The following is a 27,014-nucleotide window of genomic DNA, read 5'->3' as shown; positions in this document are numbered from 1 at the left end:
AAATGCTACACAGGGTCATTAAAGTGGACAACCTGGCTGAGGTATTTTTCTTAAAAAGTAAAAAATTTTAAAGACAATATGATGGTTATGGTTCAGTATGCCATATAAAGACAGCATTGTAAACCCATGGCTCACACCTGTGATCCCAGTTACTTGGGAGGCTAAGATCAGGAGGATTGAGGTTCAAGACCAACCTGAGCAAATAGTTTGTGAGATGACCCCCATCTCCAAAATAAGCAGAGAAAAATAGACTGGAGGTGTGGCTCAAATTGTAGAGCACCTGCTTTGCAAGCATGAAGCCCTAAATTCAAACCTCAGTCCCAATGCCCCCCCCAAAAAAAGAAATAAAAGATAGCATTGTAGCATCAGATGAGGTTCCCAATGTTTCTAGTTTTTCCTTAGTTACCTCTTTCAAATGTGATCCCTGTAAACCCAGAGTTGGCATTGTAAAGTCCCAGTGGTCAAACCTGACCCACCTCCTCTTTTTGTAAATAAAAATTTACTGGAATATTGACATCCCTATTGGTTTTTGTATTGTCTGTGGTTACTTAGGCATATGACCCATAAAACCTAGAAGATTTACCATCTGGTCCTTTGCAGAAAAAAATTGCTGCTACCCTGCCGTAAGTCCTTCATGAACTATTTGTATTTTCAACTAGCCTCTGGCTATCCCTTCTACCAGCTGGGCATGAGCTCTTGCTGACTTCTGTATTCCTGGTTTCCACTGCACTGAATGCTGCTTTCTGCTGACCTAATCTCCTCCATGCTTCCCATTGTACTGAAGTGATACTGTCCTGACTCCTGGACTGGACGGAAGGCAAGAGCAACTTCTTGTTCTCTTTTGTTGTTCCTAAATCCTAACAGCATCTACATTTAACTGGTGCTCAATGTTCATTAAGTGAGTGAATGACTACATTTCCTAGCCACAATATAAAGCAGTGTTTGTTTATTGCAGTGGTGGGGATTGAACCCAGGGCTTGTGCATGCTAGATAGGTACTCTACCACTTGAGCTACAACCCTCCTCTAAAGCAGCATTTATAAAGATGCAGTTTATCTGAGACTCTAAATACAAAGCAACATTTCTAGAAAACAAATCTTTTTAGTTACAAAGGGTTTTTTTTAAAAAAAGTTTTATCTTCATATTTGTATTAAGGGCTTATGTAAGATTAGTTTATGTTAAAATAAATTAACATTTTTCAATTCACACCCAGAATTTGTTTTAACTAACCAGGTATTAAGGATCAAATTTCTTTTTTCTTTTTTTTTGGATGAACTAGAGCTGGAACTCAGGGCCTCATGTTTGCTAGGCAGGTGTCTACCACCTTTTAAATTTGGTTAGTCTTCGAACAGGGTCTTAGGTTTATGTCCAGGCCAGTCTGAAGCACACAGCTGGGATGACGGCCACACTCAGCTTTCATTGCTTGGGATGGAGTCTTGCAAACTCAATCATCCCACTCTCTACCTCCCAAGTAGCTAGGATTACAGGCCCGAGCAACCACACCAACTGCAGATAAGCTTCTTTAAATTAGAAAAAACAATCATGCAGGTCATCCCAATCTAGTATCATCTCATTTTTGTCAGGATCTTTGTACTCAGAGGTGGCTGATGTTAGGGTGTAGTTTATCATTTGTTCCAGCAGTGCCTCTCTTGTGATAGGCACTGATGGCACAGTAGTAAACAAGACAAAGTCTTTACTCCTAGGTAGCTTACTCATTTGGGTATGTAGTCAACACCCAAGAAAATTAGATTCCGGTGGCCAGAACAATGAGAAGGATTAAGATAGAGTGGTGTTAGAGGGAGTAACCAGGAAGTAATCTAAAGGGTGATCATGCAATATTTCTCCAAAGTACTGAGTGATATAGGAATTGGAATCTCAATAAGAAGGAAGCAGTCATGTGATGATGATGGGGAATAGAATTGTAGGCAGAGAAAGCACCAGGACAAGGGCTCCAAACTGGCAAACAGCTTGGTGCGTATGAGGAATAGAAAGAAGGCAGGCACACAGTATGCAAGGGAGGGCTGGGGAAAGGTGTGGTTCTGGAGGTAGGTGGGAGAGTCAAGATGTAGTCCATGGTGAAGTCAAAAAATAGGCTCTTGTTCTCTCTTCTTGTAAAGGATCTGAGGGTGAATGGTTGCCTTTGCTTTTTCAGATTCAAGCAGCTCCTTAAAAGGCCCAGGGTGGTGTTGGGTGGTATGTCTGCTGCTGGCCAGCTCCACCACTTTTATAGCTCCCAAGAGATCCAGAGACAGATTCTGTGAGACTCTGACTAGTGTCACTTCCTGTGGGGTCCTCAGGACTGTTCGCCTATTTAGCCATCCTCTGGGTACCAACCCAACAAACAATGATCACCTGCACAAACACATACCAATTTCATTTTACTATCAGTTGCATACAAACGTGTGTTATATCCAAATGAGGTGACTTATTAACAATACATGTGTGTGATATATTAGGACAGTGTTGTATAAATGAGCTGGTGAAAAATATTCACTTAAATGAGAGTGTATTGAGGCTGTTTAACTTTTCTGTGACATGTATCACTATTATTAATGATCCAAAAAGTAACAAATGTATGTGATATATAGCTCTTGGTCATAGCTTTGTCATACAAAGGGCATAGCATCTGACAGGTTTATTCATTTGGATTTAATTCCCTAAATATTTCGACTCATTAAACATTGAGTTTAGCTCATTTTTAGCATCAGACAAGTGAAATTGACATATAATATTTTTATGGCATTGAAGCAAAAAACATTCAATGTCATTGGTATTACCAAATTTACATGAGATTCAAAGGTAGTCAGATCATTCCACCAGTTTTCAGCTCCAGCAGTTAAGGAAAATGCCATTCCTTCACCACCTAGTTGCTGTGTGCAGAGTAGCCTAACACAACAATTATGGATATTGTTGGAAGCTTGCACGGCTGTTATCTTGCTGTTGTTTGGTGAAGTCAGGGCTTAAGGGAGGGTGTAAATTAAAGTAGGGAGGAGGAAGATGGGGGAAAGGTCCCTTTTAACAAAGAAAACGCAACTCAGTGGGAGTGGAGGCTGGCAATCTGCTAAGACGAAATGAAAGGAAATTCTTCATTTCTAAATGGTGGTTCATTGACCCATGATAATAAAGCAGCCCTGCCAAAGAAGGATAATTATCTTTTTTTAGTATCAGATGCCCTGCCGGTGAAGACCTCCCTCTCCTGTCTTGAAAAATGAGCTCAGATTAAACAAATGCCCCTTTTCCTAGTTTACTGTTGACATGAATTTCCTGATTACAAGAAAAATTAATCTGCTTTCCCTCTTTCTTTTCTCTTCTTCTCTTCTGAAAATCAAGCCTGCCCAGCTGAGCTCCATGCATTTCCCCTGGGCCCAGAGTTCTACCAACAGTGAGATGGGTTAAAGGGCTTGATATTCTGGTGAGACTAGCGATTGTGGGATTGTGGTTTTATTAGCCTCTTTTGCTGCTTAGCTCCAGGCAGAGCACGGTTTGTTTTTTTTTAAAAAACAATAAGAAAAAAGGAAAAAAAAACAGAATGTAAATATAACAGAGATTTTTCTCCTGCTAGTATCTGAAAACTAAACAAATATAAATATATACCATCTATGTATACACACAGACAGTTCCTACTTATGATGGCTTGATGTAACAATTTCTCAATTTTTCAGCGGTGGAAAAGCGTTCCTATATAACCATTCTGGGTTGTTTTTTTTTTTTTCTTTCAGAACCACATTCAATAAACTAAATGAAATATTCAATGCTTTATGTTAAAACAGGCTTTGTGTTAGATGGTTTTGCCCATCTGTATGGTAATGTAAGTGTTCTGAGAATGTTTAAGGAAGGCTAGACTAAACTATGATGCTCACTAGGCTAGGTGTATTAAATGCATTTGTGTTAGGATAGTTGCAGTTTACAATGGATTTTTTGGGTATGTAACCACTTCATAGTTGAGGAACATCTGTAGATATACACACTCAGTGGCAAATACATGCATACGTATATACACACATATATGTATATACACACACACACACACACATATATATGTATACATGCATATGCAATGAGTTCAAATTCAAAAAGGAACTGAAATGTTGCTACTGATGAGAGCTCAACTTGTATCCTCTCCTTTAGAACTGGTTGTTTTTTCAGACCATGATGTTGCCTTATCCAACTTGTAAAATGCATTAAGATGGCTTCTTTTCTATAAGCAGGCAATCCTTTTCCTTAATGATTTACCTTCAAATGTCTTCTCAGATTCTGAATAATCTGTGTGAGGAACCCTTGTCGTAAATTGCTTAGCCTCATGGCATATCTCTTAGTTATAGATAAAGCTCACTGTACCTTGTCAGAAGGTCCACACTCCTTTAAAAAAGAAAATCAACTGTTGTCATATGTATTTCTATTATTTCTCTAAAAAGAAACTTAAAATTTTAATCACGATGCTGTATCTCAAGGAACCTCCCAGATAATCCAGCTACTTCTCTAGCATAGTGCCGTTGGCTGCTGGAGGATGAGCTTTAGAACAGGGGTCAGGAGATAATGGTACAGAATAGATCTTGCCTCCTGTATAATTATCTCAGCAAGCACTGGAGTCATGCTGTACATTAATGTCTCTTCTCTTAAAAGAAATTCTCCTGCACACCACAGCTATTCCTTAGAAGTATAACCATGTTTTTAAGCCTTCTTTGCACTCCTTGGAGTTCAGTGGTTGGTAAATATTTGTTTCCTCATTCCTTAGTCTTTGAGAGTTCAGACTCTAGGTCAAGGGGACTCAGTACTGTGGGTATTAGCTGTTCTGTAAGAATAATCTCCAAAGCAAGCTGAGAGTGTGCCTTAACACACTTTGCTGCAGATGTCCTCGTGTGCCCACTGAGGCCAGTGGAGCGCTTCTGTGACCTGCGTCCTGATGAAGTGGCCGATTTGTTTCAGGTGACCCAGAGAGTTGGGACAGTGGTGGAGAAGCATTTCCAGGGGACTTCTCTCACCTTTTCCATGCAGGTGAGTAAACAGATTGCTCAGAGACAATTATTCTGCCTTTTTGAATTATAGTACTGGGCTCTCTACCCCTGACATCTCACCAGGAAGCCAGCTGTAGTTGTCTGCATTTACATAACAGCAGAAAAAGATGTTATTAATTCAGTGTAGCTCTGCTGTCCATTGGTCCCAACGTAGTGTTGCATTATCATCAGAGGCAATTTCTGCAGTATTATTTACAAATCCGGTGGGAGTCATAGGTAAGATATTCAATAGGCATTAAGATGTTCCTGCCTGGGATGGTGACCATGTTGTAATCCAAACTTCTTGGGAGGCAGAGATGGGAGGACTGTGGTTCAAAGACAGCCAGGTTAAAAAGTTAGTGAGACCCCACCTCAGCCCTTAAGCTGAGGTGCCCTCTTTGGGCAACTACATGGGAGGCATAAGAGGACTGCAGTCTAAGGCTGGCCCAGGCAAAAACATGAGACCCTATCTGAAAAACAACTAAAGCAAAAATGGACTGGGGGTGTGTGGCTCAAGTTGTAGAGCAGCTGCCTAGGAAACACAAGGCCCTAAGTTTAAATATTAAAGAAAAAAAAAAAAGTCTGGAGCTGTGGTTCAAGCAATAGAATGCCTGCTTTATAAGTGAGAAGCCCTCAGTTCAAACCCCAGTCCCACCAAAAGAAAAAAACAATTTAAAAAGACATCCCTGATCTTATACTAGAAACAGGACCGGACAAGTCATTTTTATACTCTGGTAAATATGTTTTGAGCTTTCATGAGCTAAGCCCTGCTCTGGTTCCGAGGGAGTGGTGATATGTGGGCTAGATTGAGCCTTGCTGCCTTGCCCTCATGGAGCTTACCTTCTCTCTACTTCTCAAGCTGCAGTAGTGATTGGACATAGGTTGGTACAAACTAGATTGATTGATAAGAAATAAATCAAAGCTAGTCACCAGAGATCTTCAGGCAGAAGTTTAGAGGAAGAAGTCCATGACTTGTCATCGACTGGATGTTGAGCCAATAGTACGAAATACATGAGCCCCTCAAATCCCCGTGGAGAGGGCCTGGGTATCAGCACATGCGTGAAGCTCTTTGCGGCTCTGAAATGTGATGACTGTGCAGCTTCCCCCTGGAAATCAGTTGTTCCAAAATGTGGCATTGCGTCCTCAACACTTTGGTTAGACTTAATGTTTACCATCCTTTCGCCCTTCCTCAGCTCTCTGCATCGCCCTCCAAAGAGACCAGACACCTTCGCCTTCAGGCTGTCAAAAGCTCTGACTAAAATTTCTCATTAACTCTTGAAGAAATATAATTTTTTTCTGCCTTGTCTGTGTTTTAGAATATCTAAACTTCTCTAAAAGTACATTGTGTGTGTGTGTGTGTGTGTGTGTGTGTGTGTGTGTGTGTGGTGGGGGGGGTGTCACACCATTTGAGTCACCTTTAGGAAGGTAGTTTAACTCTGAATGGGTTTATCAAGTTCATGTTGAAAACTGGGTTTCCAGAGAGACCACGTAAGGGAAATTGGTGAGAACATCCATCAGTGTTCAATGAAAAACCAGAAGAAAATGAATGATTATAGGAAATAGGATTCACTAGAAGGTTAATTCCATAAATGTAAGAACCATGTGTGATACTTTGAATACTTTCATATATGTAGTATTGTGAAACTTTTGCTTATTGTAACCCACAGTTAAATATTTAATTTACAATCAGGTATATTCCACACTCACATATACATACATGTACACATACGCAGACACTGAAACCAGAGTTTCACAAAACACTGTTTACGCATTCTTTGCATTGTAATAGTTTTTGTTCCATTATGTTGTGGGTTTTTTTTTTTTTTGGTGGTACTGGGGTTTGAACTCAGATGCACATGCTTGCTAGGCAGGTGCTGTACTGCTTGAGCCACACCTCCAGCTCTATTACTATTATTTTTAATCCAGAGATAATTCAAACACCATACCAAATACCCTTTTAAAGTTTCTGAGTCAGTGTGACTTACTATACTTGGTGTTGTAAAACCATCACCACTTGACCTGCACCCCCAGCCCTAATTTTAATATTGGTTGCAAACCTGTTGAGTTGCTTTAATGACCCTAATGAGTAATGACTCCACATTTGTAAAGTACTAATGTACACAGTTCTGCTTAATCCTTGCCACAGCAAGGCAGAGATTCTAGCCCAACTTGTCTGGCTTATAGAGGGAGACAGATTTAGCTAAACTCACAGAAATTCCATTTTGGGATTTCTGTTGAATAGGTGTTTCTTGTCCTGCTATTACAAGCCTGCTAAGACCTGCTTTGGCTTTGTGTTATAGCTAGTGACTAGGCGAGTCTGCTCATTTTCAACTAAGACAATAGTTTTGTTGGACTTGATGAAGCTAGGGGAGGGAATCAAAATGGGAAAAGGGCCCAGCTACAATGAACACTCCCATTTTTCTTCCTCCAAGTTCAGAATAGCCCAAAAGGACTCTTCCTATATGAAACACCCATATTCTCACTTAATGGATTGTGGTTACAGCAGATTTCCCGAGTAGAGACTTAAGTAATCAGACATTAATTAAACCACATCTGATTTAAAGATAACCAAAAGGTGTGATACTTCACCTCCCCAAACATTTTCAGTCTTACTTTAATGCAATTAAAACCATAGCCAAGAGCAAAGAGCATGAAATGCAGTGAGGGGATTGGCTTGCTGGATAATTTATATCATTTTTATACATAACTTCTCACTCTCAGGCAGAAATGGAGAACTGTCTGGTCCCACGTATTTGAAGAGAATGGTTCCCATGAGAATACTATAAATTAACACACAATGAAATTGGATCTAAATTATTAACGGGCGTTATTTCTGAATAAGCAGGTGATATCATCTATCTGTTCTCGCCTCAGCTGCTTTTTTTCTTCTCCTAGGATGGTCCTGAAGCCGGACAGACTGTGAAGGTGAGTGCTTATTATGTGCATACAAATTAATAAGGGGCAATTATGAGGACTAATAAAAAATCACAGTGAGTCACTTTGCAGCACACTGCTATTTCATTATGTTATCTTCGAGGTCACAGAGACCCCTCAGTGCTAGAGGCATAAATCCTGACATTATAAACCATGCCAAACAATATGTTTCCCATTAGTTTACAAGACATTTACCTTTTGTCGTAAAATTATTAATGTGCAAACGCTAAAACAGAAACTAAATCAAGGAGTCCTAAAACAGAAACTGAAGTCAAATGGGTTCCTGGGAGGTACAGTCCAGGACACAGCATGTCAGCTTTGTGTGGATTTTTATGTTAAGACTAAAGCTTTGGTTTTTTCCATTGTCAACTTTCACCTAATCCTTCTTGAATGAAGAGGCGTGTTTGTGGTGGTAATGGTGAAGCGATTGTATCCCATCCCTCTTGGACCAGTGTTTCTCACTGTTCTCTCCACCCCATACTGCCTCTTTTCCTTCCCGGCTACTTAATACCAAAGTTCAAATCTAATAGATTCAGTGGAGCTCGAAAAATGAGTTTTTAAGTGTGCTAGAAAGGAAAGAAGGATTTATTAGGATAGTCTCAGATTCCATAGTAAAAATGCAAGATGAAGCTCCCGGCTGATTCTCAAGTTGGGTTTCAGTCCCTTACATAAAATGCATGTCCCTGTGTAGCTAGGTCCTATGCCTAAATGATAGAAAAGGCTGGATTTTGGGGTGGTAAAATTCAAAAGCAAGCCAGACTATGGTGCTAATATTATGCTTTATGAAATAAAGTTCACAAACTTACAGCTCCACAACTGGCTAAGTGGATAAGGTAACACTTAGCACCAAACAAAGAACATGGTTCCTTTATTGATCTTAGTTTGTGTGTGGCTTTTGTGTTTTACACAGCTACTGTGGAACTTTTACAGTACATGAGTGGAAAGTACCTTTGAGGAGAATTATCTCAAAGGGACTGTCATTAAATGGGTCACCAAATTCCTTATGATAAAAGGAGACTAGCCCCCTGATTGCTCCATACATATGGTGTGGGATACAGACAGAGGGGACTTTTAGATTCCATCTACCCCTGTCTACCACCATGTTAGGAGTCCAAATAAGCAAACACTAAAAAAAGGATATATAAAACCATAGCCTTCATTTTTAAATTGATTCTTAAAATTCAAAACAAAAATGTTCAAAACTGGTTACCGGAGTTTAAAAAACAGTGTCCAAATGTAAATTCCAACCACACTGGATTAGTTAGATGTATTAAATAAGATCTATTTGATACAATTCTTCAGCCATTGAAAGTGACAGTATAGGCACATAGCAAGTAACATGGGAGAATGTACAACCATATTAAGTGGAATACACAGATTTTATGTTTAAAATGCACATTTTAAACATAACTAAAATTTATGTGAATAGATTGGTTATATGATCTCAAAATCTTATTTCAAAATTCTAAAGGGGGGCATTAAAATTATTTGCTATACAAACAGCCTTCAATAGAGACAGAAAGATTAGTGGTTGCCAGGGAGTAGGGAAAGGAGGGGATGGGAGTGACTGCCAGTGGGTATGGTTTTCTTTTTTTGGGGTAGTGAAAATATTATGAATTTTATAGTGGTGATGAGGGTGCAACACTGTGAGTATACTAAATCCCACTGACACAAATACTTCAAAAATGTATTTGGTATGGTATTTGAATTATCTCTGGATTAAAAATATAGGCCTGGAGGTATGGTTCAAGTGTACAGAGCTTGCTTAGCAAGCATGAAGCTTGGAGTTCTAACCTCAGTACTACAAAAAATAAATAAATAATAATAATAAGAAGAAGACAACAACACATATTTAAAAACAGACAAACATCGAATCTAACAGAACTGAGAACCACAGCTAAAAACTCTCTGATTTCAATAGCAATAACTGTGACATCCCAGTTATCTGGCCAAAATTGTAATGTATTTGTTAGCTTTAATAGTGATGATGATGGATCTATTCTTAACATATAGCACTTATCTATGAATTATTGAATGTAGTTACTACTACCACCATTATTGTTTGGTTTAAGTTTTTTAAAACAATTGTATTTTTCTTTAAAGATGTTTTAGAAATCTTTTGTTTCCAACCTGATTGCAAAATTTCCCCAGGGGGAATTAATGGGGCCATCTCAAATCCTTTGTGGAATAAAATGACTAAAGGAAAATCCTCCCCCCACAATACACACACACTCCCTCAGTGGACAGTGAAGTTTTGAAAACTGTCCTTTTGAACTAAATCCACCTTTGTAAAGGTATGTAATCTATGTTATAAAATGACCCTTACACCACCTGCATGAAAATTAACTTCAGTGTTCAGCAACAACAATAACACATTGATTCTCAGTCCTTAGATTAAGACTACTAACTTAGGATGCTGTGGTTGGGACCGGGGAGTCTTCTTTATAGAAGTATGCACCCCATGACTCTTTCCAGCATCTAGATTATTTCCCAGCCTTACCATTTTATAGTGATAAAATAGTAAGTCATGATGGCCACAAAACCATGACCACAGAAGCCAGTCTGACAGTAGGCAGCCACTCCAGGGAGCACACCAGTATCTTTTCTATTCAGCTGGGCAATTCCGGAACCTACAGTTGAAACTCAGAGCATTTCACATTTTGAAATTCACACAGTTGCACATTTTGAAGCAGAGTTTGACAGCCTGCCACAGGAAGCCCAGGACCTGTTCTCTTCATCTTTGCCTGTGCGTGTGATTCTCAGTGTTGCACCTCATGCCTGGGTTCTAAACCATTTTTGTCTCATGCTGAGTAGTAATTGCAATAAGCCCAGTAATGGTCTTTTCCCCCCGAAGCAAGTGTTGTGATTGTTAATGAAGGTGTACCACCGAGTTAGCCCCTTGAACATGATACCACTTGAGGGGTTTCATTTCAGAAGCTTTAGATTCAGCTTTGCAAAGAACAAGGGTGGCCTGGCTTTACTCAGTAAGGCACTTGTAGCAGGAAAAGGGAAATAGCGACGTAAAAGAGTGACCTCTTATTTCACAATTGATTATTAGCTCTCTTTTTCAAGCTTAAAAGTAGTAGAACACTGCCATGCACCAGGTGAGTATTGCAATGGTGTGAGTGTCCTGCAGGCTTGAGAAATCATCTCTCCCTTGTCTCTGAGTTGTAGCCCTTCACATCTGCTTACCCTGACCCCCATAATCCTCCTGAATCTCATGTTCCTTGTCCTGTTGTCTTATTTGATTTCGGTAAAGTCATTCCTCGCTGTTGTGTGTGTGTGTGTGTTTTATGTTTCTTTATTTATGTTGTTTCATTAGTCCTCTGAGAATGTAAGCTTCACGAGGACCTGGATTTTGTGATTGTTTATGATGAGACTCAGAATGTGATGTCCAAAAATATGGCACCTTGACATCACGTGTATTTTAAGGTCAAAGAAATTGAGAAAACCATTGTCGCAGAAAAGTCAGTCTCTGGTCTTGTTCTACCTTCTCCACTGAGGCAGACCATAAAAGAATTATCTGACCTACCTACCCTAAAAGTAGCCCATAAGACCCTCACTTGAGAAAGGTCCTGCTTTATACTCAAAGACTAAGAACAAATAGGCCTTGTTAAATTCCCACCAGTTTATTACCACTAGATCACACCCTTTTGCCTTCCAGTCACACTTCTTCCTGACTTTCCATAAAAAATACATTTCCCCCCTCTTTCTTTGTCTCTTCATTTCTGAAGCCTCCCGTGTCACATAAAACATACATTGAATAAATTTGCTGCAATTTTCTCTTGTTAATTTATGTTTTGTTACAAGGATCTTGGCCAGGAACCTAGCAATGGGGAAAGAAATGGCATTACTTTTTCTTCCCTGCCTTTTCTATGTCTTTTTTGTGCGTGGAGGACAATAAGATTTGCTTCATAGAACAAATCTCTGCTTCTAAGTTTCTCACTTTAGACAACATGAAGTACAGATGATATATATTTGTTTGCCAGTATGTAGTCAGGGGTCAGGGTTTACTGAAATTTCTGTCAAATACCTCCCCTATTCTAGGCATCACTGACAAAGTCTAAAGTTTCCACTAATCACGTTATGAAATCAAATCCAAAATTTGATTCCAACTAACCAAACCATTAAGGTGATAGTCATTCCTTTAAAAGGGATGCTGTTTAATAAGCTTTATGTGTGCTATCTTTAGGCCAATTATTATGTACATCTTTGAGTGGGAGGATGTTTTAGGTATATTAAAAAAAGACATTTACACCAGGTAGGTAATCTGGAATCTCATAAGAACTATTTATAGAATATGCTTGCTTACTCTATCCTATGTCTATGGTGCTTGAATGCTTTACTTACAGACTTAATTTTATGGTATTAATACAGTGGGAAGTATCTCTTAATAATTGTTGAAATATTAGCAATTACTTTTTTACATTGCCCTATAAGAATAAGAAAAGGAGTTTTTTGAAGAAGTATGATTAAAAAACAATTTTAAAATTCTGCTCACTCTGGACTTTTATGGTTCTAGATCATATTTTCCATATGACATGAATATTTGTCCATCTTTTACTTTCTTGAACATGGAAGATTTTAGCTCTTGATGAAGTCCCCTGGTTAATACACTTTGGCATCAGTCATAGGTTCTATAAGGATATTAGTTCTCCAGCTTACTAGAATTGCAACTTTGGTGCTGCCTCTTATTGAGCACTAATATCCTTATTTTTCAAGTAGCAAAACCCTATCATATTGATTGATGGTGAGGAGAAACTTATATGAACACCTGGTGAATGTAGTGAAAATTGGCCAGGATTTAGTCACATGCATGGTATCCAGAACCAGTCTACCTCAGTTCAAATCCCATCCCTGTCCTGGGACCTTGTGTATGGTATTGTTGTTTTGTTTGTTTGTTCCCCCCCTACACACACACACACACACACACACACACACACACACACGCACACACTCAGAGGGATTCTTGAACTTGCTAGGCAAATGCTCTACCACTGGAGCCATGCCCCAATCTCTTTTTTTTTAATTCTGTTTTTGAGGTAGGGTCTCTCTAATTTTGCCCAGGCTGGCTTCAAACTCCAGATCCTTCTGCCTGAGTCCCCAAGTAGCTGGGATTACAGATGTATATCATCAATCCCAGCTTTTGTATGATTCTTAATATAAGTATTCATTTCAACTTTCTCATCTATAAAACAGAGTATGGGTGGGCCTTAGGAAAGTGTACCCAGCATTGAGATTGTCTGTGGCCCTGCTGAGTTCACTTAATTAATATTCATTGAATTTTCTCACTTTTAATTATTGCCTACTAGCTTAAATTCTTGAGAAAACTTTCCTCTGATCCTGTTATTTGAGTTGTTCAAATATCTTGTTTGAATTTGCTATATAACAAATGACCACTTGAAAATTCAGAAATATGCTTTCTTCATTGGGAAAAAAATTATCGATCCTTTTCCTCTTGATACTTTTAGTCTTTTCCACACCGACGTGCTAATGAGTAACTTGCGTGCATGAATCAACAGTGTCTTGCAACGTTTTCTAAACTAGACTTTCACGGTTTAGAAAGCTGCTGCCCCTGTGCTGATTTGGTAGTTCTGAGGTGGGACCCAGGACTCCGTATTTAACAGATACCACAGTGATTGTGATGTACCCTGCAGTCCAATGCAAAGGTAACCTGTTAAAGGGGTGATTAGAATCAGATGAGGAGCAATCTTCACATTGTTGCTGCTCTCATCCCAAACTAATTACTAAGAAAGATGTGGTGTGCACGGAAAGGAGCAGCCCGTATCTTGAGAATGAAAAGGATTTTGACTGTTATTTATTATTTTCATCTGGAAAGACATTTTCAAGAGAGCTGCAATCTGCCAAAGGACTTTTATCCTTTGATTAAAGCTGTGATGAGTAGTGCCTTGCCTCTGTTTATACCTAATGCATGTATTTACTGGCGGAAGAATTAGTATCTTCAGGATGCAGTAGCTTTTATCTTGTAGAATTGCCTTATAATTTGCATCTGTTCCCAGAAGAAATCCAATTTGACTGTGTTCTGTAAAACAAAGACAACTGTGGTGCTCAGGGGATGAATTTAGCTCAACCTGTGATTGTGGATGACTCCAGGCCCTACGACATGTAAATGTCTTGGTGTTCTCCTCCCCATCCTGATGATTTAGGGGAAACACGGTGGGCCCTAGCTCTGCCTGCCTCCTTTGAGAAACTTCCTCTCTCCTCTGAAACCTTCAAGCTCTTTCCTAAGTAGGTATCAAAGCATTGATTTTTTTCCATTTCTAATTGGTTAACTTTGATTTGCATGGTGCCAGTTGGGTCAAAGAACTTAAAGAAAAATTAGCCAAGCCCCATGGCATATTCTTGTTGCAACTTCTTGTTTTTCCTGTTCTGTTCAAGTCACAGGCAGTTAAAGTAGTTGGAATGGGGGACATCCTGGAGTAGGGTTCCGGTAAAAATGAAGGGCAGTTAAAACATGTAGATGAAAAGGGAGGACACTTGAGCCAGATTACCTGGCTTCAAACCCAGAGCTGTCACCTGCTAGTGTATGTCCCCTCTGCAAGTCGACTTTTCTGAGCCCCAGCATTCATTTATAAATTTAGAGTATGAAGGGCTTAATGGCATTCTCTCTGCTAGAGGTGTGTGAGAACCAAATGCATGTGTGCATGTACAGGCCTTTAAAACTGTATCTGTCACAGAGTAAAGACTCAAGAAATGTTGACTATTAGTGTTATAATTTTTGCTAAACTCTCACACCACCTCTCAAATATGGGTATTAATATTTTGTACTTGGTAAAAACAAAAACACATGTGACAGGTAGTGGAGCTGGAATTCAAACCCAAGTCTGTCTAAAGACCCACCTCTTGCCTATATTATATAGCCTGCCTATTCCTAAAAATCCCTTTCATATTTTGATGCAAAAATCCCTTGCAACCGAAGATGGCCCAGGAGAGGTTTTGTAAATATTTTGTCAACCCCATGCAGATTAATCTGATTTCTTTGCACTGCTTGGGATAATGTTGGCTTCCATCTAAAAATATCCAGAGGACTCTCCTTGTTTAACTTTATTATACAAGTGAAGGTTAACTAATCTAAATGCTGCCTTATTACTGTATGTCAGTTTATAGTAGAATTACATGTTTTCAATGTTTAATTTTTCATTAGTGCTACCAAACAAATTTCCTCAGTAATTGGAGGCCCTGACATATACCAAAGTAGGTATTTGGCTGTTTAATTTATTTTGATATCTGTAATGCAAAAATGTAGCAAACATGGCAAATGTAATCTTACTGTCATTGTTTTGTAGGTTTTTGTAGACTGTCTTTTGTAACTGAGGCTCAGAGTTTGAGATTTCTATTTAATCACCAAGAAATCAAATATCCTTGTTGAAGGCAAAGTGTTTCATAGACCCTAAAATATACCATAAAGGTAAGGCATTATTGGTCAAAGTCAGCTTCTTACCTGTGTTGATAATAGAAATAAGGCCAATTACAATACACCCTGTCATCATTTTGCTGTGACACCCTAGATGCTCAGGAAATAATCATTGAAGGAATTATTCTCTCTCATCATTTTTCTATGTGCTTTAAACCTAGGAAATTATGTGTAAAATTCTTTAAACCCTATAACCAGCTCATTCTAATGTCGAAGTTTTAAATCTGTCATAGTTAAATAATGGCCTTGGCCAAACTGCCAATTCTGTAAAAAGAGATAAAATAAACTGAGCCCACTTAATCACATTAAAAACATTCAGTGCTTTTGATTAAATGTAAGTGGCCAGTTCAGTTTCAGAAGATGAGCCCTTTGTTATAGACCATGCCACATCCATAAATACAGGAGTATTATTTTGAGAGCCCACAAAATAATGTGTGTCATGGTTGAAATTGGGCATTTCAGCTGAAATGGATCCAGATGATACAAACCTTTGTTTCAGAAGTTATTGACAGCTAGAAATAATAAAATATAAGAGTAGGTTACTTTAAGCTATCTATAGAAGTTTTAAAATATGGAGGTCTGTATATGGCTTAGAGTTCATTTCTGGGTGGAGGTAGTAGAGAGAGCAAACTGTAGGATATGAGGGGACTCAAAGGGGCTTCATCTTAAGACATTTTATTTTTAAATTGGGTAATGTGCACCCAGTTGTTTATTATATTCATTTTTTAAATATTCACATGTTAAGTATTTTTAAATAGAAAAGAAAAAAATTTGTAGCTAATGCTATAATTTTTGTTTTACCAGGGCCTCATATGAAGTATTTTCTATTAAGAACTATTAGAATTCAGTCTTTTTGCTCTGTTATATGTAGCATATTACTGGTTCTCATACCTCCTGTAGCCTAATCTCTGAGGGTGTTGATCATGAAAAATGGAAGGAAGGAAGGAAGAAAATGAAGGAACGAAGGAAGGAAAGAAAGGAGGGAGGGAGGGAGGGAAGGAAGGAAGGAAGCTCTTTTCTAAGTAGGTATCAAAGCTTTCTTTTTGAAAGCCCTCAGTTTTGAAAGCCCTCAGTTGGTGGTTACTCAGACTTATGAACTGCTGTTATTTATTTATAAAAATACATTTTAATTCTTGGCTGGGCACCAAGAATTCTTCTTGGTCTAGATGACATGGACTTGATTCTTATCCCATATTCATCTTGAATTATTCAGTCCCTTTCAGGGGCTCCTGTTTGCCCTTTATGCCAAAACCATTAATAAAGTAATTCTCAAGATCCAAAAAGTAGCTGGAAAAGTGAGGATTCGATGACTGAGCCTGAGTCAGGTGAAACTCAGCTTAGTGAATAATGGACATGGTGACCTGCAGAGCCACAGACAAGGAAGAATTAGAGTAATGACCTTCTTAATGACATCTGAGTGAAAAATATTGGGTTGGTGAGAATCTGTAATGGCCTTCCCCCAAACACAATGAGAAATGCCCCCACCCCCAATGTGAATGATGTTAGACCTGGGAAAGGGTAATTTTGAAATTTCAACTTACATGTCATGAGGCATCAATCTTACACTTGTAATCTAATAGGAGATCCTTTCTCTGGAGAAGAATCTTACCCACCAAAATCAGGGAAATAGAGACATACATTTCTGGAAGCCTTCTAAATAGATGACTCCCCAAACTCGAGGGTGAAGGACAAAAACAATGATTTGAATTTCTAGGCTCTTTCAATGAAAGTATTCTGATAATGAAAATTGCCATTTCTGTCTCTAGTAGTTTATGCTTTTAAATAAGTTTTTCTTTTCTCCTGCTGTTATATGAAAAATAAACATGGAGTCATTTAAAGTGTTGAACTTGCCTTAGGTGGTTAAAAAGAAAAAACAACATGAAGTAAACAAAGTGAACACAGCAAATATTTTTTTTATCTTTGTGGTGAAATCCATTTATCCTAATATTCACATTCCAGTATCCCAGTCTAGGGTCTATCTATCCAGTCCCTTTTCCCAGAAAAAAGCATGTCTTCTTATCATGCTTTGTATCCTAGTACCTTGAAAAATAATCCCACAGGGCTTTTATCTGTGTTTCATGTGTTGGCCATAAGTGGAATAAGTTCCCAAATGTAATCATGTTCTACCACTAAAATTTTGATGAAACTGTTCAGCCATGGAAGGAACAAATGTGATTCTAAGCTCTGCTCTGCTATCAGATGACCATAGATATATCTTACTCTAGACCAAGAGACTCAGAGCCTAGGATCACTCTGAGAATGCCAGAGGGCCAAGTGACCTTGGAAGTCATCTTGTTTTTGTCTGCTATGCTGCAAATGCTATTCTGCAGCATTTAAGTTTGTCTTTCCTCTTCTGTATCTGGGAGCCCTGACCACTTACCACTTTGACATCTGCCTCCAGTTCAGAACAGGCCTCATTTGTGGTTGGTGTTGAAAATTTCCTCACTATTAGGAATATGGCATTCCTGCCTCCCAGGAAATAATCACTCTGCCTGCTCATGTTGCTTGCTTAGTATTCATGAAAGACAGTCTTTAGAATGAATGTCATAATGAAGGAAGGCTAAGAAGACTGTAGATGTTCTGTAGTTCACATTAATTTCTTCTTCCAATGTTTATTGAGTACCTACTCTGTGCCAGGTGCCACTGAGCACTAGGAAACGGTAGAAGGCAAACAGCAACTCTCAGTTTATTGCTTGTCCTCACCTACACCCAAATAAACAAACAAAACATTGCAGATTTGGGATAGTATTACAAAGACTGTAACAAAGAGCCACGAATTGGGATAACATGGCGGGAGAGAAGAAAGGGTATGTGCATTGGTTTCTGGAAGGAATGTTTTCACTACTGCTTGTGAACAAGAAAGCAGGTAAATCTGACACCTTCTGGCAGCCACCTTATGATTTCAAGGGCAGCCCATTGGTGCTGGCCTGGAGCAAGGAGAGAACAAAGCTGCATCATTGGTGGTATCATTGGATCATTGAATTAATCAGCCCTGAAGCTTACACTACCTCCAGACCTTCTAGTTAGGTGATCCCACCAAGTTCTCTATTGTTTAAGCCAGGCAGAGTTGACTTTTTTGCCACTTCCAAGAGAAGACATTCTCAAGTAGACCATCTGTCTAAAATATTCAATGATCGTTACTCCTTAATATGCTTAACTGGCAGTTTGAGTAAACAATCTCTAAAGTGATTCTACATATCTGCAATACTCATCAGATGCCAATGGGAGTCTTTGAGTGAGAGTCTGCAAATCAATGGCCCTGGAAGAGCTTAACTTCCAATAGGCTCCCTTTGGTGCGTGACTACGTGGTAATTCCATTAACTTTAATGATGGCGGTGCTGCACGGAATGGGCCCTGTTAGTCTATTCTCCCCTTTGCTTTTAGCATTAAATCTTACGCTGCAGCTAATTCTTCAGGGTGAAGTGTGTGCACCGATGCCATTCATTTCTTGGCATTTATTAATATATGCAGGACTCTTTCCCAGGGAGGAGTGCTAAGTGAGTACATTTAAAATGAATCCTCTGCCCCATTTGTCGGCGGTGAGAAAACCCCAGAGTCAGGGACATCAGTGAATTATTATTGATTGTTGTAAGATCCAATAAAATCATAAATATGGCTCAGAACAATTACTGTGGCCACATTAGCAAATTATCAAATCCATAACTTGCTTTGGAGCCTGGCCTCAGGAATTTAAATAAAGTGCCAGAGGGAAGAAAGTTGTATTTTAGGAATGTGACAACCGGGGCTGGGATAGAGAAATTTATGATTTAATTTGCTGTGCAATCTAATTGAGAATAACTATTGGATTTATAAAAAGTGAACTTTGACTAGGTTTATGTGTCAGAAATAAACTGGAAATATGGGTCAGTTTATGCTTTTTGGAGAGTCTGCTGGGGGCAGGGGAAGGGGGAAGTTATTCATTGCTTGGAATAACTCTCTTGCATGACTTTTAACCCTTCCTTCTGTGTTCTTATTTTCTGTGTCAAAATAATTGGGTTATACCTGAGACTAGCTGGCTCTTCCCAGAGACTTACTTTTTCCTTTCTTCACCAAGTGTCAATTTCCACCCATTTAGAAATAAATCAATTCAAAATGGAATTACCCAGAGCATTCATTTTTCCACCATCTACTAAATGAGTCTCTCTAAAAAACAGGAGGGCCTCCCTTTTTCTGCTCAGGCTTAACAAAATCCTTCTCTTTGGAGGAAGCAGTACAGAACTCTTGTCTCTGCTTTTTGTAGGCTTTTCATCTTTAGTGGATTACTAGGCAATGTTTGCTCTGTGAAATGCATATTGGCATGTTCATAGAGTCCTGTGCATATTTTCTGAAGATCTAACCTGAAGGATGACTGCTTGGTTTAAATTCTAACTCACAGCAGGTCAGAAAAAAGCTGCCTATGGCGTTGTCTCACCGTTAGTCACTATAGTAGTTCATCTGCAGCCGTGGCCTCAGCGGTACTCTGATGACAAGCACACCAAGTGGCTAGATTTTCAGGAATGGATTGGCTCATCTTTCAGCTCACTTCAGGAAAATAGAAAAGCAATTTGCACAAAGATAAAGGAGATTTCATAGCGATCTGTGTAGAACTGGCTAACTGATTTCTACAGGCAGTCAGCGAAAGCTTGAAAACCCAGCTGAGAAATGATAAATTACTGCTAACTGTCCTAATTATCCCTTGACACTCTGTATTGAAACCTAACTAAATTTTGCTGAAACTTACAAATAAGGAAGAAATTTAAGGATTAATAAATTATGCATAATAGAAATGCTTTAAAAATTAGAAAGATAGCCACAGTAGAAGGGCTCATATTTATCACCCACCAAATCTCTGGAGCCTTACAAAGAGGTAGGAGTAGGGTGGAGAGGAATGTGTTAGAGGAATTGTAATTTTAATTGCAAACCTAATTGATTATACTCAGCATGCTCATTAGGTTAAAGAAGACTATGAGTCAATTCCCAAGGTCATTACATTAATAGACATGATAAGCGTGTAATTTGTGATAAGTTGATTTGTGAACACCACGTTCTTCTCTGTAAACAGCCCAGCCAGCTCACTAGTTTTAAAGTCTTGCATAATGAATAAATTTGTTTCTTTGTATTTTAGGCTGATCATCTTGTACTTAACTCATCTTTTATATTTTATAGTCTTAGCTTTAGTGCATCCAACGCGTAACTCTATGTTAAATTTCTCCAGCAGTGACTAATTTAGTTTTTTCCAAACATCTTATTCCATTGTTAGATAACCCCAATTAGGAAAGTTTGCTATTCTTTTAAATTGTCTTTCTTTCTTTTCTTCTTGTGAAGTAATAGTCTATGTCCCTGAAATCTTTGCCCATTAGTCCTCTTTCAGACTTATTGGGCAAAATGAATGGTCTACTTCCTCTCCTACCTAGAAATGTCACAGAAGGAAGAAATTGTTTATTCTCCCCATAAGGACTCATCATTGACTGAGTACATAGTATGATTTTTACTCCTTCACTAGAGTGGTTCCCCATGTCTGTAAGGCTCTCTATTTGACAATTATTCTATTTTAAATGTATAGCCTAGAATCACATGGGAACATCCAGATGGAATAGGACCAAATATTTATGGCAGTGTTGGGTCATATTAGGCTCTCAATAAATGCTTGTTGAACATGAGAGTGATTTTACCAAGTACAAAGCCATAGGTCTGGGCATTCTTGCTGCAGATGAAGAGTGGAGGGAAAAAATGGAAAAAAAACTACCTGGCATAGTTTGGATTGCCTTGGCTTCTTTTCATATTTTGAAGACCAATGAACCTGGTTGGTAGTGCCAAGGTTCTGTGATATCACTATCATCAGGACTACCTGTTAGCACTAGAATGGCTTCATGATATTACTGAGGACAAATTCTAGCAATGGAATGAATTGTGAGTTAATATTCTTAATTAAGCAGTGATCTATGGAAGCCCTTTCCATCTATGAGAGTGATTGTACAGACTAGCCATTCTCATATTTAATACCCCCAAGCTTTCATCTAAGTATTTCCCTTCCAGTAGGCATGTAAAGGGCATCTGGAGCCCTTTGGACTCTTTGTGAGTAACAGTTGGAAGCATAAATTTAATTAAAAACAGATAACTCATTAAACTTTGAATACTGAGGGCTTCAAATACTTGAAAGTATTTTATGTAGGAAAATTCACTTACACAAAATGTTACACTTAATTTTAGGTATCTTCTGGCCCCCAGGGTCCTGTCTACTGATTGTTAGAGATTTACTAACTTCCAACTCAGTATTTAGGAGAAGATAGTATTTCTTGCCTGAATTAATAGGCTAACTCTTGAAGCAGGTCACAAAGAGCCATGTCGTACCTATCTGAGAGATTTTATTTTGCAAAATGTACCCTCCCACACACACTCATAGGATTTGCATACCCTACAGATTCAAATTCTGAATTCGTACTCTTACTGTGTGGCTTTTGTCACCTTGTATTTTTTTCCTTGTTTATAAAATTGGAACAATATTACTCCCTTCCTGTTAGTACTTTGTATGAAGTGAGGTCACAAATGGAAAGGTCTCTGCCCAGTGCTTGGCACGCTGTGCCAAGTTATTTATGTCACCAGTTATTTATGTAGAACCCACCAAATGCTGGCTTCTATTGTAGTTTCTATGACAAGGACAGTTAACAGAGGAAACCCTGGAAAGGAGTGAATGGATTCAGCAGAATTCTTATAAATGGTGAGCATGTTGGTTTCTAAGCAGTCCAACCAAGTGAGTGAGATGGAACTGAATGTGTGTAGGTCCACTGGGTGCCATGAGGAGTTGGGGTAGATGTGGAGGTGTTCCCTTCAGATGTACAGATTATCTGCAAAGTCCAACCCCTAAGATGAGTGTTGGTTCTATTAAGGAGTGTTTTATTATGTGCTTGGACCATGGACAATGACACGATTAAGACATTGTTTTCACCATAGCCCAGCTAAGAAAGAACTTCAGTCTGAGGTTAAATTTGCATACCGGAAAGTGGGGATTTATTTATCTCTGAAGAGAAAATGTGATGATAAATCTGCCTCAAAATTTATAAGAATTCATTCCAATCACTGATTTTTTTTTAATTCGCTTCATTTTTTTGTCTTGTTAAAAGACCAAGAGTAATAGGGTAGGTGAATATCATCAAAGTACATTATACTCGTGTGTGGGAATATCACATATACAATAACTTTGTATAGTTAATTTGTACATTACTTTGTACAATTAATATATGCTAATAAAAATAATGTTTGTTTTTTTTTTTTAAAAGACCAAACTTGAGTTTAAGTTAGAATTGAAACACTTAAGGGTTGAGATTTGAGAGCTGTTAAATCTTGACTTAAGAGAGTTAAAATCGTAAGCTAGGTTTAAGAGAGTTATTTTGAAAGTTTACTTAGAATTGAGTTTGAAGTTAAGTTTTAAATTTCACAGAGTTTTATTCTGGTCCCCTCCATTCCCATGTCCACATTAGATGTCCCTGTAGCTTCCTCTAGCTGATTTGTGCTATCCTGGGCAAGATTGTCAGCAGGCAAGAACAGAGATGGGAACACTCAGGGCTCAGCCACATCAAGGCCCTTGCGGGGTGGGAGGTTTCCAGCAAAGTTGGAGATAGATTGATGGCTGCTCTCTGCCACCTTGGAGAGCATCCCTCCCTCCTTCCCACCCGCAGCCACCTCCGTAGCCTGACCCACAAGAACATTTGTTAGGCAAATACTCTGCCATCTGTTGTGTAGCCGAGTCTTCCAGAACAGAACAGAAAACAGGTGTGATGTCAAAGGAACTTAGTGAGTAGACGAGTCAAAAACAGGGTTTGGAAAATAGTCATGTTCTGAGCTTTATTCAGCCTTGGCCCTTGGCATATGAACCTAAAACGCCATTTCTTGTCAGTGGCTGCCCCCTGGTAATTGCTTTGGGCTCTAGCTCTATAGGACACTTGGGCTGTTGTTTTTCTTGCAGATGGAAATGGCTTTGTGGTGTGAACCCATCCTTGGGACTGTTGTGGATGTGTTGCTGGTTTGCAGTACTCACTAGCCACTACAGTAGAAGCATATTCTTCAGTTTTTTTTCAGAAATGTCGCATGGCCAGAGCAGTGAGAGGAAGTTGTTCCTATTGTGAAACAAGGCATGGGTTTTGTTTGGTTTTTTAACTTCAGGAAAGAATGAATTCCTTGGTAGGAATTGTGTCTATAGAACTTCTCTCATGTTGATGTGCTAATGCAATTCTAGCTGTTTCTCCACTGATGTATGACTGGTACTGTCATTCTTCCTTATCTACAGGCACACATTCTAAGTCCCCTGCTGGGTGCCTGAAACCACAGGCAGTACCAAACCTAGTATATACTATGTTTTTTCTATGCATATATATGTATGATAAGATTTAGTTTATAAAATATGCAAAATTGAAGATTAGCAATAACTAATAATGAAATAGAATAATTATAACAAAATAAAAGTTATTTACAACCCATGAATTTCTTTTGAAATTTTCAATTTAATAGTTTCAGACCTCAGTTAACCATAAGTAACTGAAATTGGAGAAAGAAAAACTGTGGGTAAGAGGTATTACAGAATGACCTGTGTGAGCTTTCAATAAAGGGGTGGGTGCTGGCTACCTAATCTGTCAACAACTCTACGAGCACCTCTTTGAATTTATAATAATGCCTTACCAATTTTTTAATAATTTATAATATGCCTTGTGTCACATGCTTTCTCTTATTTGTAAAGCAGAAGAACACAGGGGTTAAGGACTTGGAACTGGAATGCCAGGCTCAAGCCCAGCACTGGTGCTTCATATCTGTATTCCCAGGTATTTGGGAGGCTAAGATGAGGAGGATTGCAGTTCCAGGCCAACCCAGGGAAAAAATGTTTGCAAGAACTCATTTCAACAGAAAACAAACAGGATATGCACCTGTCATCCCAGTTATTGCATGAAGCTTAAAATAAGAGTATCATGGTCCAGGCTAGCAAGACCCTATCTCCAAAATAACCAGAGCAAAAGAGAGGGGGTTGGCTAAGCAACAAAGTGTCTGCCTATCAAGAGTAAGGCCCTGAGTTCAAACCCCAGTACTGCCAAAATAAATAGAATGGCAAGCTTCAAATCCTTCTTTCTTCTCTTTTCTTTGCTAGCTTTGTACCTGAGTTGTTTTACATCTTTGAGCCTCAGTTTCCTCATCTATAAAAGGGAGATAATAAAGTGCTTGACCTCACTGAGTAGTTATATGAATCCTGAGTTTGCCTAGGGCTATGGCTTAAATTATGGAGCACCTGCCTAGCAAGCCTCAGTTTAAACACTTGTACTACCAAAAAAAAAAAAAAAGAGAAAGAGAGAGAGAGAGACAGAACTTAACACAGTAGATGTGGTTGCCTCAGTAAATGTTATCAAAGATCAGTTAACCACTGATACTACCAGCATTATTATTATTTTGTTCCCAATATTGTCTAAAGTAGATATGGTGCTAGCAATTTTATCCTTATTTCAAAGAGATAACTGAGACACAGAAGGAAAAAGTGACTCAAGAGCTAGAATTGGACAGGACCCCAGACCTATGACATCACATACACCAAGAAAACATTGGTGGAATCCTGCTGAGTCTACTCACACAGGCCAGGTTCAACAACCTGGCCTCATCAGAATGTAGCTGATAAACTCAGCTCCCGGCAGCAACTTTTAAACCACAACATTTAATTATCAGTGGCAGAGGAGAATGGAATCTGGAAGTCTTCCTTAGAGAGAAAACATGTCCTCTCTGGGTTCTGCAGGTAGTGTAAGAAAAATGATCATTTTTATCAAAGTATTTGTTACCTTCTTAGATTACTTAAAAATTCCTCACTTCGACATCTTAGGTAACTTGCATGTTTAAAGTGTCCTTGCTTCTTCTGGATTCCTGTACAACTCCATTGCCCTCCAAACTGCATGCCCTAACCCATCCCCCAAGCCTTTTAGCCAATCAGGAAAGACTGTGAACCTTTGACCTGGACAAATCTCAGGTGAGGAGCAGGTATGACTGCATCATGGATATAAGGAGGAGCCACTGTCAGCCATTCTGTGCTTGTGTGTTTGCTCAGCTGGAGTGAGCACATGCTTGCACCCTCTTAATCAAGAGAAATTGCCTTGTCAAGATTTTCTGTCTCTTGTGTGTCTGTTTTCGGCACTAGAGGGTTATTAATTCCAACAATTTGGGGGATCATCCGGGATTTTGCATTCCATCCTGGAAGGGGGTCCTGACCCTTCCCTGGGGAGACGCATCCTGCTACCTAACTGCAGTGGCCCTGAGGTTTGGCAGAGGTTGACAACTTTCCAGATCTGCAAATGAACTCGGACTGCAGAATTTCTTGACAAAGCAAGTAAAAGAGCTCTGGAGACAGGGACCACAGTGGCCACATAAGTTTTGTGCACAAAAACAAACAAGACAAAAAACATCATGGGGGTGACCAAGTAATGTCTTGGTGGTCAGGATACTGGAGGCTGTATGATGTGTGAATGAGACATGTTGGGTGACACAGGAGACATGTCTGGTGACATGCAGGGAAAGCGAAGTCCTGATCCACAGTTCTGAGGCAACCTCATACTATTTAAGGCAGAATTAGATTCTTGAATCTAATCCAGGTCAGCAGTTTATACTGACCTGCAGGCTACCAAGAGGTGCCTCAAGCCCCCAGTGGGCTGAGATGGACAAAGCAAAAAAGAATCAGAGTGCAAGAAACCTCCAAGGCAAAGGAGGGGTTAAGCTCCTGCTAAAGCACAGTCAACCAGAAGGGAGAAATGGGAAATAAAGGCAGCAAAGGGGGTGGGACCAGGAAACAATGAACAGTTAAATACTGTTGTTTTATCTGGACCGAAGAACTGATCTTAAAGCCTTTGGGGTTTTTGGTTTTTTTTTTTTTTTTTTTTGTGCAAAATTTGGGTCTGACAAGACTGGGTCTGTCAACTATTAATTGAGCATGTTAATGATAAAAACTTAGTCACACAAGAGGAGATGGAATATGCCCTCTGTTGGAGACAGAATTCTGTAGTCCTGTTTCCACTAAAAACAAACAAACAAACAAACAAAAAACTCCTTTCTAACTGGTATTTACTCTCCTCCCTTCCCTCCCCCTTTTGCCTGCTCTTCCTCCAGCTCAGGCACCAGAGCCGGCCCCAGCCCTGCCCTCCAGGCATCCACTTCTCCACCTCTACCCCCTCTTCAACTCCCAGCCCCCCTTCCACTCCCAGCCCCTCAAGCTTCTGCTTAAAATTACAAAAACTAGAAAACTGGAAAAATAGATCCATAGAGGAATTATTAGGAGAGGCACAAAAGGTATATGTAAAGAGAGAGGAAGAAAAACAAAACCAAAAAGCAAAGATTGTTATCCACAATGGAGCAAGTTAATAGGGAAAGGCCAAACCAATATCCTATTGGACCTAACCAGCCTGGCCTCCCTCATGGGCTCTAAGAGACCAGAAAGTCAGAAGATGAAACAAAGAAGAGGGGAAAGTAAGTGCTTTAAATGTGGGGAGACTGGATACTTTAAGAGAGAATGTCCAGAATGGGAAAGAGAGTGTAGGGAACTGTTCCCTTAATGACCTTTGATGAAGAATAGGGGGTCAGTGCCTCTTTTACCTTGAAGGGCCCCACTCAGAGTCCTTGATAAATTTAGAAATGGGGCCATAATGTAAAGTTGTCATC

At 39.2% G+C, this 27,014-nt stretch overlaps 1 protein-coding gene across 6 annotated transcripts in view; it reads left to right on the top strand.

Annotated features, from left to right (window-relative positions):
• Positions 1 to 27,014, top strand: part of Fhit (fragile histidine triad diadenosine triphosphatase) — a 1,296,971-nt gene that overhangs the window by 1,005,228 nt on the left and 264,729 nt on the right. For all 6 annotated transcript variants that reach the window (XM_074044091.1, XM_074044094.1, XM_074044093.1 and 3 more), the window contains 2 exons: positions 4,849 to 4,994; positions 7,889 to 7,918. In XM_074044091.1, coding sequence (XP_073900192.1) covers positions 4,849 to 4,994; positions 7,889 to 7,918 — 176 coding nt within the window. The remainder of the gene's footprint in view (positions 1 to 4,848; positions 4,995 to 7,888; positions 7,919 to 27,014) is intronic.

This window comes from Castor canadensis, chromosome 10, assembly GCF_047511655.1.
Source record: "Castor canadensis chromosome 10, mCasCan1.hap1v2, whole genome shotgun sequence".
Taxonomy (NCBI): domain Eukaryota; kingdom Metazoa; phylum Chordata; class Mammalia; order Rodentia; family Castoridae; genus Castor; species Castor canadensis.
Note: the sequence above shows the minus strand (reverse complement) of the source record. Positions and strands in the feature narration are given on the sequence as shown.